At 35.5% G+C, this 14,961-nt stretch overlaps 1 protein-coding gene and 1 long non-coding RNA gene across 2 annotated transcripts in view; one reads left to right on the top strand and one right to left on the bottom strand.

Moving 5' to 3' along the window:
- The window catches only part of LOC127843650 (uncharacterized), a 123,482-nt gene extending 118,272 nt beyond the window's left edge, over nucleotides 1–5,210 (top strand). The window contains exon 3 of the mRNA XM_052373347.1: nucleotides 642–5,210. Coding sequence (XP_052229307.1) covers nucleotides 642–1,838 — 1,197 coding nt within the window. The 3' untranslated portion in view covers nucleotides 1,839–5,210. The remainder of the gene's footprint in view (nucleotides 1–641) is intronic.
- Nucleotides 5,211–7,844: 2,634 nt separating this feature from the next.
- On the bottom strand, nucleotides 7,845–9,663 carry LOC127843659 (uncharacterized). The gene is made up of 3 exons (XR_008032271.1): nucleotides 9,576–9,663; nucleotides 9,291–9,350; nucleotides 7,845–9,074 (listed from the first exon to the last, which is right to left on the bottom strand). It is a non-coding gene; the product is annotated as an uncharacterized LOC127843659 (long non-coding RNA).
- Nucleotides 9,664–14,961: the final 5,298 nt, after the last annotated feature.

The raw sequence follows: 14,961 nt of genomic DNA on the forward strand, positions 1-14,961 counted from the left end.
CTATGGTTTAGTAATCCCAATTTGTTTGCTTATGGCTATCATTGTCGGGACCTGCGGTGCAGATATTCCGATTTGTTTGCCAATGGCTATTATTTATGGGACCTGCTGTACAGTTACCCCAATTTGTTTGCTTATGGCTATCATTTACGGGACCTGCGGTGCAGATATTCCGTTTTGTTTGCCAGTGGCTATTATTTATGGGAGCTGCGGTGAAGATACCCCAATTTGTTTGCCTATGGCTATCATTACGGGGACCTGCGGTGCAGATATCCCCATTTGTTTGCCGGTGGCTATTATTTATGGGACCTGCAGTGCAGTTACCAAAATATGTTTGCTTGCGGTTATCATTTAGGGGACCTGCGGTGCAGATATCCCCATTTGTTTGCCAGTGGCTATTATTTATGGATCCTGCAGTGTAGAATACCAATTTGTTTGCCAATGGCTATTATTTATGGGACTTGCGGTGCAGTTATCCCAATTTGTTTGCAAGGGTATTTAGGGGAGCTATGGTGCAGATTTCCCCTTTTTCTATGTCAGTATCTTAGTTAGGGGAGCTGCCATGCAGTAACACCCTATCATAAATAGTAAGGCCTTACTTGGTATCACTTCAGTTTATTAATGCAATTTCAATTAACTTCCAGATGCCTCGGAACAAACGGAAGCCGGCAACAGCGTCTACCTGCTCTTGCTGCGAGGTGTCCCCTTCGCCAGCTAAACAAGCGAAACCATCACCAACGCCGCGTACGCTGGTTGCTCCCGCCTTACAGTTGGCGCACCAAGACACCCAGTCTACTGAGACAGCTGTCCCGGCGTCGTCCGCAGTAAATCCTGGAGTGAGAGCTAGTTCCTCTGGAATCAACAGACTGCATAGACACACAGTGTCAACAGGGAATGTTGTGTCCTTTGTTCACAAGAGTTCGGGCGACGAATCTGACGATGCCACAACCACTTCAGAAAGGAGCTCAATCTTAGTGCGTTCCAAGGTGACAACGGTCAACATTCCCTCTACTCAGTCACCGAGGCCTCTTTTGGTCGACGATTCCGATTTTGACACGGAGCCCGAGTCGATGGATCCAGACATTACCCATACTAACTTGATTACAGGTATTGGCACACCATATGTCGAACCGATACGCACTTCCATTTTAGATCAAATTAAGACCCCTTTGAAAAAATCAATATGGGCAAATAAGTTTGTTGACATGTCCTTACTACTTCCTTCCCCATTTGCTTCTGATTCGGACTCCCTTTCTCTGCAAGTATCAAAGGACTCACACATCTCTATCCAACCTTTGGTTAAAACTAAGAAAATCCTTTCAATTGAAATGTGGTCATCGGCTTTCATTCGGTACACAGCGGTGTACACTCATAAATTCCCTCTGCAAGCCCCTCAGCTGATGAAATACATGGAAATTGTGAGGGACATCGCTCATCGCAAGCCAGGCCTCTCTTTTGCTTTTTACGATAATCAATTTCGTAAGGCTCGTGAAACATCCCCCTTGCCCTGGGATAGACTACGTACCGAGTTCTGGTTGATGGCAGTTACTTGTCCATCAAACCATGTATCTACCCAGCCCTTTTGTTCCTCACGCACAGGCAATGATAGAAAAGCAACCGGAACAAAGAGGTTCCTTGAGAACACCTGTTGGCATTTCAACAAGCTTTCGGGATGTCGATCTCACAAATGCTCCTTGCCACATGTCTGTGGGTACTGTCGTGGACCACACACAGCCTTTAACTGTGGCCCGTCAGTCAAAAATTCCTCCTTCAAGAACCCCCCTAACCACACCCCTAAATCCAACAGTCAAACAAAATCTGGTAACACCAGTTACAATTGATAAGTTAGCCCCGTATCTTCAAGGTTACCCACTGGCACAGTACATAATACAAGGGTTTACAACTGGTTTCAAATTGGGCTACACAGGCCCTCAAATGAACTCAATATGTCCGAACCTAAAATCATGCAAAGACAACCCATCACTAGTTTCTTCAAAATTACAAAAGAAAATAGATAGCAATAGAATAAAAGGTCCTTTCATAGATCGACCCTTACAAAATCTTCGTTTGAGTCCAATCGGTTTGGTCCCTAAAAAAGAACCTGGTCAGTACAGACTTATTCAAAACCTCAGTTATCCTGACGGAAATTCAGTCAACACATTTATTGACAGAAATGTGGCATCTGTTAAATATGCATCTTTCGATGATGCCGTACAAAAGGTTTTACAATTAGGTCGTGGGTCATCAATGGCGAAGACTGACATTGACTCAGCCTTTCGAATAATACCTGTGAATCCTGACGATTTTAATTTGTTAGGATTTAAATTTCAGGGTAAATACTATTACGACACGTGTTTAACTATGGGTAGTTCATCTGCGCCAGCCATCTTTGAGCGTTTTAGTTCAGCCATTCACTTTGTGTGTAACACATATTTGGGCATTGACCATATGGTACACATATTAGATGATTTTCTAATTCTAGGCCCCCCAAATTCACATATTTGCCAACAAAACTTATCTAAATTCTTGTCTTTTTGTGCTGAAGTAGGCATTCCTATTAAATTAGAGAAAACCGAGTCTGCTTGAACTGTGATTACATTCATGGGTTTGGAATTGGATAGTAACTTAATGGAAGCTAGACTTCCCTAAGAAATATTAGATAAACTTAGAAGCCTCCTTCATTCGGTCAAACGTACTATAACCTTGAAAACTCTGCAATCCTTGCTTGGTTACCTTAACTTCTGTTGTCAAGTCGTACTTCCAGGTCGTAGTTTCCTGCGCAGACTCACTGATCTGACAAAGAAAACTACTTACCCAAATCACTTTATCACTCTCTCTAAGGAAAATAGGCGTGATATTGCAGCATGGAAATTATTTGCTGATTACTTCAATGGTAAAACGTTACTTTCGGAAAAACGCTGGATCGATCCTCCTGCGTTACATTTCCATACTGATGCAGCAGGTTCTTTGGGTTTTGGAGCAATTTATGCCCAGCATTGGTTTTACGGCTCATGGCCATTTAACTTGCAATCAGATGGAATTACTTTTAAAGAGTTATTTCCAATTGTTTTGGCCTTAGAAATATGGGGTCCCATCCTTCGAAACAAGTGCATCATACTTCATACAGACAATTCAGCTGTCAAACATATAATCAATAAACAAACATCGCGTGTCCCAACAGTGATGTCTCTTGTTAGAAGATTAGTACTTTCTTGTATGAAGTATAATATTTTGTTTAAATCTGAACACGTCCCAGGGGTAAATAATGTTTTACCGGACTTGCTTTCTCGTCTACAGGTAGCCAAGTTCCGCACGCTAGCGCCCGAAATGGACAGAGAGCCAACACTCATACCGGAAGATCTGATTTCAATCCACTAAATTGTAGTGTGCTCTCATTACTTAATAAGTCCTTAGCACCATCAACTTTTACTTCCTATAAGAATGCGTGGAGGCACTACCAGTCATTCCACCAGCTTCATTATAACAGCCATGTCTTGCTGCCAGTCCCAACCGAAAGGCTGGCCCAATTTATTTCATCCTTGAATCTTAGGAATCTTAAAGCTTCATCTATTACATCTATTGTGTCGGGTATAGCCTATGTCCACAAAATACGCAACCTCCCTGACCCAGCTGACTCTTTCCTAATTAAAAAGCTACTATATGGCCTTCGTAGAGGATCCTGTGAAGATAAACGCTGTCCGTTTAATCTAAATGAACTTCAGCTGGTGATTTCCTGTTTACCCGAAATTTGCGAAAGCCGCTACTATATAGTCCTTTACTCTGCTATGATTTTAGTTTCATTTTTTGGTTTGTTTCGCGCAGAAGTTTCGCTGTCTAACACTGGTTTGAACAACGTCTTACATAAAGAGGGTTTACAGTTAAACCATGATGGGGGTAAAGTATCTTCTGTAACAATCAAAACAAGGGCCTTTAAACATTCCGCAGGACGTGCAGCAACAATTCCCTTGTGCAGGCAACAACCTCAAGTTATTTGTCCCGTTAGAGCTTTAGTAAAGTATCTAAGCAAGTCAACAGGTCATCAAGGTCCTCTATTCCACCACCCTGACGGTACTCCAGTCACGACAGTAGAAATCCGTTCCATTTTAAGGAAATCAGTTAAAGCAGCACACTTGGATTGCAACAAGTACACCTGTCATTCACTCAGGATAGGAGGCGCCACGCACGCTCATCTTTCAAATATGCCGCACTCTCAAATTCGTCAACTAGGTCGTTGGCGCTCCAACGCCTACAAAAAATACATAAGAGTTAAACATATGGCCGTTTGAGGCATTGCTCCCGGCTCCCAGGCATTCTGTCCAAGAAATATGGTGTGCCGATACTTATACATGTAAATAGTTTTTCATTAATGCCATACCGTGATGAAGCAGATGGCAAATTCATTTGTTTATGTTCATGTTCTTGTTGGACAAAAGCCCCACTGTGATTAAGCAGGGGTCTACTTTTGTCCCAACAAGAGTTTCCTATGCTGTTTATGTTCATGTCCCTGTTGGACAAAAGCCCCACTGTGATTAAGCAGGGGTCTACTTATGTTCCAACAGGAGTTTCATATGCTGTTAATGTTCATGTCCCTGTTGGACAAAAGCCCCACTGTGATTAAGCAGGGGTCTACTTATGTTCCAACAGGAGTTTCATATATGCTGTTTATGTTCATGTCTTTGTTAGACAAAACCCCCATTGTGATTAAGCAGGGATCTACTTTTGTTCCTGCAAGAATTTCATATATGCTGTTCATGTTCAAGCCCTCGTTGGACAAAAGTCCCACTGTAATTAAGCAGGGGTCTACTTTTGTTCCCGTGGGAGTTTCATATGCTGTTATGTTCATGTCCCTGTTGGACAAAAGCCCCACTGTGATTAAGCAGGGGTCTACTTTTGTTCCAACAGGACTTTCATATGCTGTTTATGTTCATGTCCTTGTTGGTCAAAAGCCCCACTGTGATTAAGCAGGGGTCTTATCTTGTTCCAACAAGGATTTAATTTTCTTACCCTAAACACCGGGTTTTGCACATTGATGTTAAAGTTGTATAACAGCATTTTAATTATGTTCTATTCACTAAAATCTGCGGTTACTTGCAGCGATTTCAATTTTATATTGTTTTCTGCCGGCTATGTCGCCTCTGTAGCCTCACTGTGTCTGAGCAGAAGTCTGCGACGATTTAGTTGTAATAGCCATGTAAATATCCTTGAAATGTTAATTCCACTGTTGTTTTAGTTTTTCATTGTAAGTCATTTCTTATCCGGTAAAAAAGGAACGTAACCAATTACGTTATTCTGATAGCCTTTTAGCCATGTATATTTTGTATATAATTATTCATTCTCGTAAAGCACTGTAGTCAATTTAGTCAATTGGTTCTATCAGAGTTTCGATCTGTGTTATCATGCTCTTAAGCTGAATACTTAATGCCACCAAGGGTTCCAGCTGGGCGGGCGTGAAACGTCGTTTCACGTTTGGCGGGTTTCTTGCTTGCCCAGCAGGGTAGAAGGGATCTAGTCATAAATCTAACAGATTAATTTAGTTACTCCGTCCTTATCCTTTGGTGGTGATAAGTCGCTATTTAAGTGGAAAGGCGATTCATAAATTATTTTATGTTGATAGACTTCAACCACAATCGACGTTTTTGTTGTGTGCTGGAATGCAGCGCAACTTAAATGGTGCCACACAGGCTCAGACTTTATGCTCGACACCTTGATGAACACATTCTGTTAATTTCCAATCGTGTAACTTCTTTTGACTGTTGGTGCAACCTATTACAACACATTGCTTCCCTCCACTTTTCATAGTAGCGGATTGTGTTTCAGTTCGACAAAATAAACTATTTAATTCTTCAAAATATTCGATACAATCGTTTCACTTCCTTGTTTATTCTTCGGGACCGTCTTAACGGCGCGCGCGAATATTCAGGGGTGGTAATTCGGGAGGTACCGATTTCTGGGATTGTCTATAATAAAGGGTGAATCTTTTTGGCCGGTTTTTATTTATGCGGAGTCTGATATTTAACAACCTGATAGGTCAGTAACATGGTTTCTTATTATCAAACCTTAATGTCCCCATCTTTTTATTTTTTTTATAAACATTTTATGCAATTTCTTCGACGCTTCTTTTTCATTTGAATACAAATATTGTAAATATGTTGTATTACGTTTTTGTTATGACGTGATCACTTGCAATTAATATTTATTACATATAGTTTGTGCTGCTTATATTGGCTTATGTGTCGTAAGGTATTGCATATTGGTTTCAAAATATTTGTTAAGTTCACTCTGGATTTCTTTATTCTTGCTTCCGAATATGACGTACATCTTCGCATTTACTGATACTGCCTTAAAGTTATAGTAGATAAACATTAAATATAGCTTTATTTAAACAATGTTATAACTAGAGTTGAAAGAAAAATCAAACGTTTCTAAATTGTAAAGATGTTATTTTTTTCTTTTGAAAAACTGTCATATTCTAAATTATATGAATTATCTAACACATCCTTTAAAGTTAATTAATATTTTACTTTTATATCATTTAATAGTGTAACATTTTAAATTAATATTTGTGGACCTTGATGAGTGGCAATCACGTGTTCATGAATTATAGGCTATTTTCTGCAAAAAAGTTTCGGACTTTGTCAACATGCGATTGCTTTATTTCTTAAACACAATTTAATAAATGTGTAATCAATTTAAACTAAACTTTTTGGTTGCCAAAGTTGGAATGGGATACGAAAATAAATTCTTTTTTTCAAGGAACATGTTTAGTGTAAACATACTTGAAGACTTCTATACTGAGAATGTTTAACTGACGTCGTCATTGTTGCCTTAAAGTTATATGAATATTGTTACTGATCTGGAATAATAAGTTATTATATTCATAAAATGAATTATATTCAAAATTAAAATATTATTGTGAAGTTGATTTAGGCTATCAACACAATGACGTTGATTGTTTATTTTACCCTCAGTTCAAGTTCGAAAATATTTGGGGGTTTTGTCGAATGTATCTGTTTACAGAAATAACATTTTCAAGAAAGATTCCTCCATAATGTATTATTGTTGTATTATTGTTTAACCAAAAGAATCAAATCTATATTAATTTCGACCAGCTTCAATGCAGATTTAGTAGGATCTAACCATGTCGACACGAGATACTGAAACATGTTTGATTCCATTTGTCTGATATTTATGACTTCAAGTCTTGATTACCCAAAGGGCAGTATTAATTCCATAAACAACAACCGCGGTGCAATTAAAAGATGGGTGTCGACCTTTGATGACCAGTTTCGTACTTTGGAATGTAGTTAACGTTTACGTTAATAGTGTTCTTCTAAAATGTGTGTTCTGTTTATATTATATATGTATTCATATCATGACTATTTATCATCAACTTATTCAGGAACGCTTTTGTGATTTTAAGAATCACAAGTTTCTTTCCATATTTAAATGGAAAAGGATATTAAGTTAGGAAATATGTCCACAATTATGTTTCAAAAGATCAATTTGAGCTAAACATACACTAACAACTAATAAACATAACAATTCAAGAGATTGAATCCGATTTTGAGATGCATTTTCCATTGAAATAAAATTATACTGTTGAATAAAACACAGCTGTTTGGACTCAATATTCGTACATTAGCATATACGATGAACGTGAGATATGTACTACTTACGTATGAATGACAAAACCTGGTTAAGTCAACAGTAATAGAAGTTTTTTTGTGTTCAAAAAGTTAAGAAACTGTTAGGTCTAAGAAATTAAATTAAACCAATCCTTTATTTCATGAAAAAATACTACATGTAGGTTAACAAAAAGGTGTACATATTGTTTTTAAATAGTGCAAACAATCTTAACACAATAAGAGAGCATATTTCTATGAATTGTGTTATGAATTTTTAACAATCGATTAATGAAAAACTATCTACAATCTTAAATTGAACATCACATGTTCTTCATAAGTCTTTTCACTTTTTTCGTTGTTTGAAACAAAAAGGAAACTCGACACTAAATGACTACTATATCTACATGAATAGCAAATAAACTAGCGACATACATTTCGGAACCGAGCTATGGTTTTATGTGTTATATTTACGATCAAGTTCCTTTTTTAATGGTTAAGTTGACAAGACTTTAACGACTTCTTTTGTTGAAACCAAATTGAATTCTTTCTGCTATGCTTGTCGCTTATGAACAAATCACATTTTTCTTATAGCATCTCTTTCAGCTTAAAGCAACTCATAACAACCTGTACGCGTTTTCACAGACTGCCTACGGAATAATGTTTATCCAATTATGATCCCCTTGATAGATAGAATCTTTTTCTTCTCTACATAAAATGCGATCTCCGTTACAATACAAATTAGTTTGAAGCGCACAGGTTTAATAGTCATTTAGAAGAATTAAGTGTTCTTTATTTATGTCACGATTATCAAGGCTGTATAACCATTTCATGATTTAACATTGCTTTTCAACCTTTCTATTCTATTCTAATACATAATGCATGTTGTTGTTAAAAAGTATATAGCATGCCATGTGAAAAGTACTCATGCCTAATATATGTTTGTAACTTCTTTTCCTGGATCGATGTTCTTGGTAATATTGGCTGCTATTGTGTATCACATATGACATTTTCCAGATGGACTGTTGTTGGTTGAATTACTTTTAAACATTGAGAACATACGTGTAGTATTCGCTATAGATTTTTGAACATGTTTTCAATACGTAAAACCTGTTAGTGAAAAACTTATGTTTTTACTTTGGCAGCAGTTTGCCATGCTAGCTGCTTAGACATGCAAAAGTGAACTAAACGTTATTATTTTTATGTAAGGATTCTAGGAGTGTTTCTTTTTTCAGCGGTGGAATCATCTAATTCATCTTGAGCTATTATTAGCATGCATTTACAATCATCGTGTAACCGTCATGGTTATGGGTGTGTTTAATCCCAATCAACATAACATCATAAATAAGATTGTTAACAGTTAACGTCTTTTAATAATGTTAGACTTTCAGTCAGTCTATAATGAAATACAATCATAGGAAATATGGTAGTAGTTATTCCAGAGTGAATCAGGATCTGAAATATATAAAACAATAAAATACTAAACAATAAAACAATAGTTCTGTTCTAGTGGCCTTAAAATGTATTTTATATGACTCAACTACTCATATAAGATTCAGGTACAACAATGACAACAATAATCATTAACACAGAAACGCCCATCAAAAACATTCCAAAAAATGAGTTTAAATATTTCATTCAACACATTGATACAATTTATACAATTCTTACCAATTTATGGAATTGAGTTTTTCTTTTCACATCCGTCTCTCTTCTTTCAACCTGCTGGTGCTGTAAATTAGAGCATGCAAAACATATATTATGGTGTTTCAACTGAGTGTATAAGTTTCTTACTTAAAGTGAATTTATTAATTTGCTGTCATTCTGAACATTCGCGAAATCATGTGATTTGAACATTAAAAATGTTCAAAACTTAACGAAATACAAAGAAAACTATGCATTGAAACCGTTTTCAATCACATACAGTAAAATACAAACACAAGAACCAATACTGACCACTAGAGTGAACTTCAACTTGTTTTTTAAGAGAACAAATGTCTGCCAGCTTTTCCCTCCGATTCGATCATGTGACCACACTCACAAAAATATAACATTAAAATAATAGGTAAGGGTAAAAAACCATTAAACAAATTGGGAGCAAGTCGACCCGGTCACAATCGTACACTCAATTATTTTAAATACAAAATGTCTGGTTTAACATCTTGTAAATGAAATATATTTCTTTAATGTAAAATACGATCTTTATTCACTTAAAGTCATGCCAGTGTTGTTTCATTTAATTGCTACTAAACGCATTTGCGTTTGTGACTTTACACAAAACTATTATTGACACTAAATGTTCTTATTTTTACATAATGCGAGACACTATTTAATTAATCGGCGCTTTTGTTATCAAACTCATAGACGCCCAAATGATGTTTAAGTTAATGGTCTGTTATGCATGGTTGTTTAAATTGGACATTAAAAAATCAAAAACTGTAATAACAGCTATAATGCATAGTTACTACTTTCTTTTATCCCATCATCAGACGTGCATTGTCGAAATAAACCACTGTGGAATATATTTTCCTTTATTTCGGCAATGCGGAAATATAGCTGTCACGCGTGGCGGACTCTTGTAGTCATATTAAAAGGAATCAACTATAAAGTAATCATTTTAGTAAAATCGAATCAGATTCAACAAACCAAACAATTTGATACCAAGATGTAATATATTTTAAACACTAAATGCAACACAAACAGCGAAAAACATTATTTACAAATATTAAGTGCGCGTACTCATGACGTCATTATTAACACATCAAACGACAAAAGTCATATTCTTTCCCGCTAAAGCTGTATTTGTTTAGTATTTTTTATTATTATTTCTTACAAATCGGGGATGTAGAGGTATGATAAATAGAAAAACAGGTTAGTGACTGATCTTTTTTGTAGTATATTAGGCTCGGGACGAATAAAATAATAAAACAATGTTAGCTTAAAAAAAGGGATTTTCCGTGTACCGGTAGTTTTTTTTCGGTTTTTCCTTTTCTATTTTTAAAGAAATAATTGACGACTAAGAAAATTGATGGTATAAATCGAATACTAGGTCGGTGCCGAATAAAGCGAAGTTTATTTTTGCTCGGCCCGAAAATCTGAACCACTCGCCAAGGCTCGTGGTTCAGATTTTCTAAGCCTCGCAAAATAAACTTCGCTTTATTCGGCACCGACCAAGTATTCTTTATATATGTAAACACTGGTGTGCCTCATTTCCCAGACTGAATGAGTTAATATCTTGTTCGCATAGTACGACCGGTTGCTTGTAATTAAGAATATATACATAAATTAATACGCGTGTACATTCAAGCCAAAGAGATGATGTCTCTGTGTGAGACTATATCATCACCTCTGTTGCGATTAACGCCCATAAACATCAAACACTTGTGTACATTCAATAAACGTATAATTATGTGTCCTGTTAAGTAATTGCAAGTTGATAAGTCATACTGGCAAACACATACAATTTAAAGCAATGTAAAGGTAAAACCGGGTCAATTAGATATCAACTATAACAAGTTACTGCTCTGTCGTTTGGCTATATCAGATGAGGCTTAATATATAAGGAAAGGCGATTATTGACGAGTTGTTATTTACACGCGTTGAGTGTGATCTATTAAAAAACAAAAGAGCAGTAAGATGTGTTTTTAAAACATATAATCGCTACGACTCTATGTATGAGGCGGGAATGAGAATGAATAAGACTGCTGTGTGACGTTAAAATGTATATAATAACGTCATAAGCACTTTCAATTACAATTGTTTAATACAATGATTTTACAATGTTGTTTGTTTTTGTGTATAAAATGTTATATAGTCAACTTGGCATAAAAGTGTTTGTTGTGTTAAATTTACCTGATTTCTATCGTACATGAGGATGTCACATTTGCCTCGAAGAAATAGTACGTACCCCGAACCATTGAACATATCGAACCCGAACATTTCGTCAGTAATCAGTCTTTGAGTCTACTTTGGATTTGATCGCCTGCAAGGAGATGTTGTTACGACTCAGGTCTTTCATTTTGTTCAAGAAAACGAAAGAACGGTAATGTTTTGCAGTTAATTGCTGAACGTATAACATTTCACTGAAGATAAAAAACCAACAGCACATCAACGAAATAACCGCTGAGATATGAGCATTATTTTCATTTATGTTCCCTTTTTTACCTATTAATCTATGTGAAAGTTAGAATGTCAACATAAGTATGACTACAACTACAATTAGGCAAATCTAACTACATAGTACCTTATTTAAAAAGGTATTATAAAAAGAAGAAACTTTAAAGTTTCAACGGTTATTTACACGTAGTTATATTTAGTTTGCCTTCATTATCCGAAGAATAATCAACACTTAAAACATAAAAACAATGATATTCATAGTAATCATTTAAATGAGAAATGCAATTATTGTTGGCTTAAATACACATCAACACGGATATAAACAATGTTATGTCGTATCATGTTATCCTCAAAGTAAAAGTGTATGCGCTGAGTCAATAGCATTAACAGCTGCACACAAATATGCCCTGAATATGTATGTATCTTTACAGGGAGAGGGAAGCAATGTGTGTGTATCCGTATGCTTAATACATAAAAAAAAAACGTAAGTTAGACTATCTTACAAAAGTTTCCAACTAAAATATGTTAAATATAGTAAAACTTGGTTAGTAAATGACTGCATAACACCACTAAAGAACGAAGTATCAAGAAATAGCATCGGTAATGGTGTCTCTGGCAATGGTGATACATTTGAAACGCAGCTCTTCTTCCCCACTATGACGTACAGTCTATCTTGTCAGATATGAATGTGACGCAAAAGCGATCTGTCGGGAAACCGTTTCCCTGAATGTGATTGTTAATATATATTTATTCCTACCGAGAAATTAACATTATCATTCCATTTACACCTGTTTGGTGACATTTAAATTATTCGGTATCGGTATCATCCTTTATTATTGTAAACGAGTTTCACTACATGTACTAGGTTTGATTGCAGATTAAAGTTTTTCCTTTAGTTAATTAATCTTTAAAGATATAATAACTTTCATCTCCATTATCATTTGGACAACCATTGAGTACATTCTAAAATATGTTATCAGCTTTTTTAGGAAAAACTGCAATCTGCAAGTACCTTATCGAAATTGTATGAGGTAGGTACAATTATCAATCGGGTAATCGACCAATGTGTCATAGGGTGAGAATTTAATAATTTTATATCGTCAAAAAGGCCACCTATATGTAGTTAGTTATTGGTCAGTTATTGTAGTTAGTAATTGATAAATAGGAAGGTGTAGCCTTTCTAACAAATTATACTGACACCGGTTTATGCACGGGATACCTAATCCTTGACGCCACTTTCAAATACGCCAGATTTACACTCATTTTTCGTGCGAACGTTGTATGCAGGAATTAATTTATATATCTGCAGGTAAAGTCTATTAAAATTGTTATACAGTCTTTATAATTATTATGATGATTATTATGTCTATAATTATGATTATGATTATTAGGATTATGATCATGATTTTTATTATTGTTATTATTATTATTAGTAGTAGTAGTAGTAGTAGTAGTAGTAGTAGTAGTAGTAGGAGTAGTAGTAGTAGTAGTAGTAGTAGTAGTAGTAGTAGTAGTAGTATTAGTATTAGTATTAGTATTAGTATTATTATAATTATTAATATTATTATTATTATTATTATTATATTATTATATTATTATTATTATAATTATTATTATTATTGTTGATATGATACAATAAACGAATGTCATATCGTTTGTTTTATTTGTATTGTTTAACGGCTTATCTATTTTACCATTTTATCCTGTAATTATGTTTATAATGTTAAATTAAGAATTATGCATTGTTGCAGATCATAACATCATAATACTATCATCAGTCTGCAATATAGTCAACGAAACAACCAAATGTGTTGCTTGTCATTACCCCAGAAGGGCTGACTAGGCCGGCGACAATGGCGCCCAACGTGTTTTGCCTTCCCAGACGTCGATGATTTCTACGCACGTGAAAAGAATACAGTCTCCTATGGAAAGGTATTCTACATGGCCATTATAAGAGAACTGTCCATGGACACACATAATAAACTCGGGTGTATGTTTCATTACTGTGATCACATAGCATGCTTTAAATGAAATGAGCCCAATACACATTTACTTGATTGCCACGCTATAGTGCACTTTTCGTTATTTCGCCGTTGGATAGAAGATCGGACATTGGTATTTGTTGCAAATTGATTGCTTAAGACACTTGTATGTTCTTTATAATTTATTGATTCATTATTAATATAAAAGTGTGCATGTTTATAACATAATAAGGTATTTATTGGCGTCGCTCTGGAGAGCGGCGACTTGTATGTAAATGTTTTTTCGCTTATGGGAGGAGAAGTTATTTTACGGATATATCTATATATTTTTGTTTTAAAAATATCTTGCATAGTGGGGATTTTTTGGGTAAATTAGTGTAAATAAGTATTGCATTTGTGCCTATTAAATTTATTACAACATTTATCGCCAATAATGCAAAGCTAATTGTTTTAATTAATAACTGATCCACAACTGATCACAGGGGAAAGATCACAGGGACTGGGCAAATACCCGAAACTTTCTGGTTTTGTATAAAAACAAAACATAATCAAAATATATTTATTTTGTGGTTTTTCTAAGTTGCTCATTTAGTGGAGAATCAATGTAGTACGATATTTGACGACCTATCGCGCAAGCAAGTTTATTGGAAGGCGTAGTGGTACGAAAACGTACAATGTATTAGTTTATTAATAGACATATAATAACGATCGCTATACACAACTTCACCAAATATGAGTACATAAATGATGTCAGCCGGTATAGCTCAGTTTGGAGAGCGTTAGACTGAAGTTGTTTACGCAACAATCATCTAAAGGCCCCCGGTTCAATCCCGGGTTCCGACACGAACGGAACAGTTCGGCGGCTGACAATGTTTTCAGTCAGGTTAATAAATATAATAAAGCTTTATTTTATGTAGACATTTTAAAATCCATTTTACTACAATTGGTAATTTTTATTAAGATTAATCGATGCCGCGTGGTGACAACGTTAATAAAAATTTCTTACATCACTTTAATATATCTTATAAAAAAATACACGTGTTTTTATATATTTACAAATAAATGCAAACAACACATCTATAATCCATGTATTTTTATGGTTGTCTATCATAGGCCCTAAGTTCTATCCCTACCACATATAGAGCGCGAAGCGCGACACGTATAATTGATTGTAACAATGATTTGCGATAAAGGAAGCAGCCGCTTATCAAGGAGGAGCTGTGTCCCAGCAACCCGTTTCCCTA

This window comes from Dreissena polymorpha, chromosome 9, assembly GCF_020536995.1.
Source record: "Dreissena polymorpha isolate Duluth1 chromosome 9, UMN_Dpol_1.0, whole genome shotgun sequence".
Classification (NCBI taxonomy): Eukaryota; Metazoa; Mollusca; class Bivalvia; order Myida; family Dreissenidae; genus Dreissena; species Dreissena polymorpha.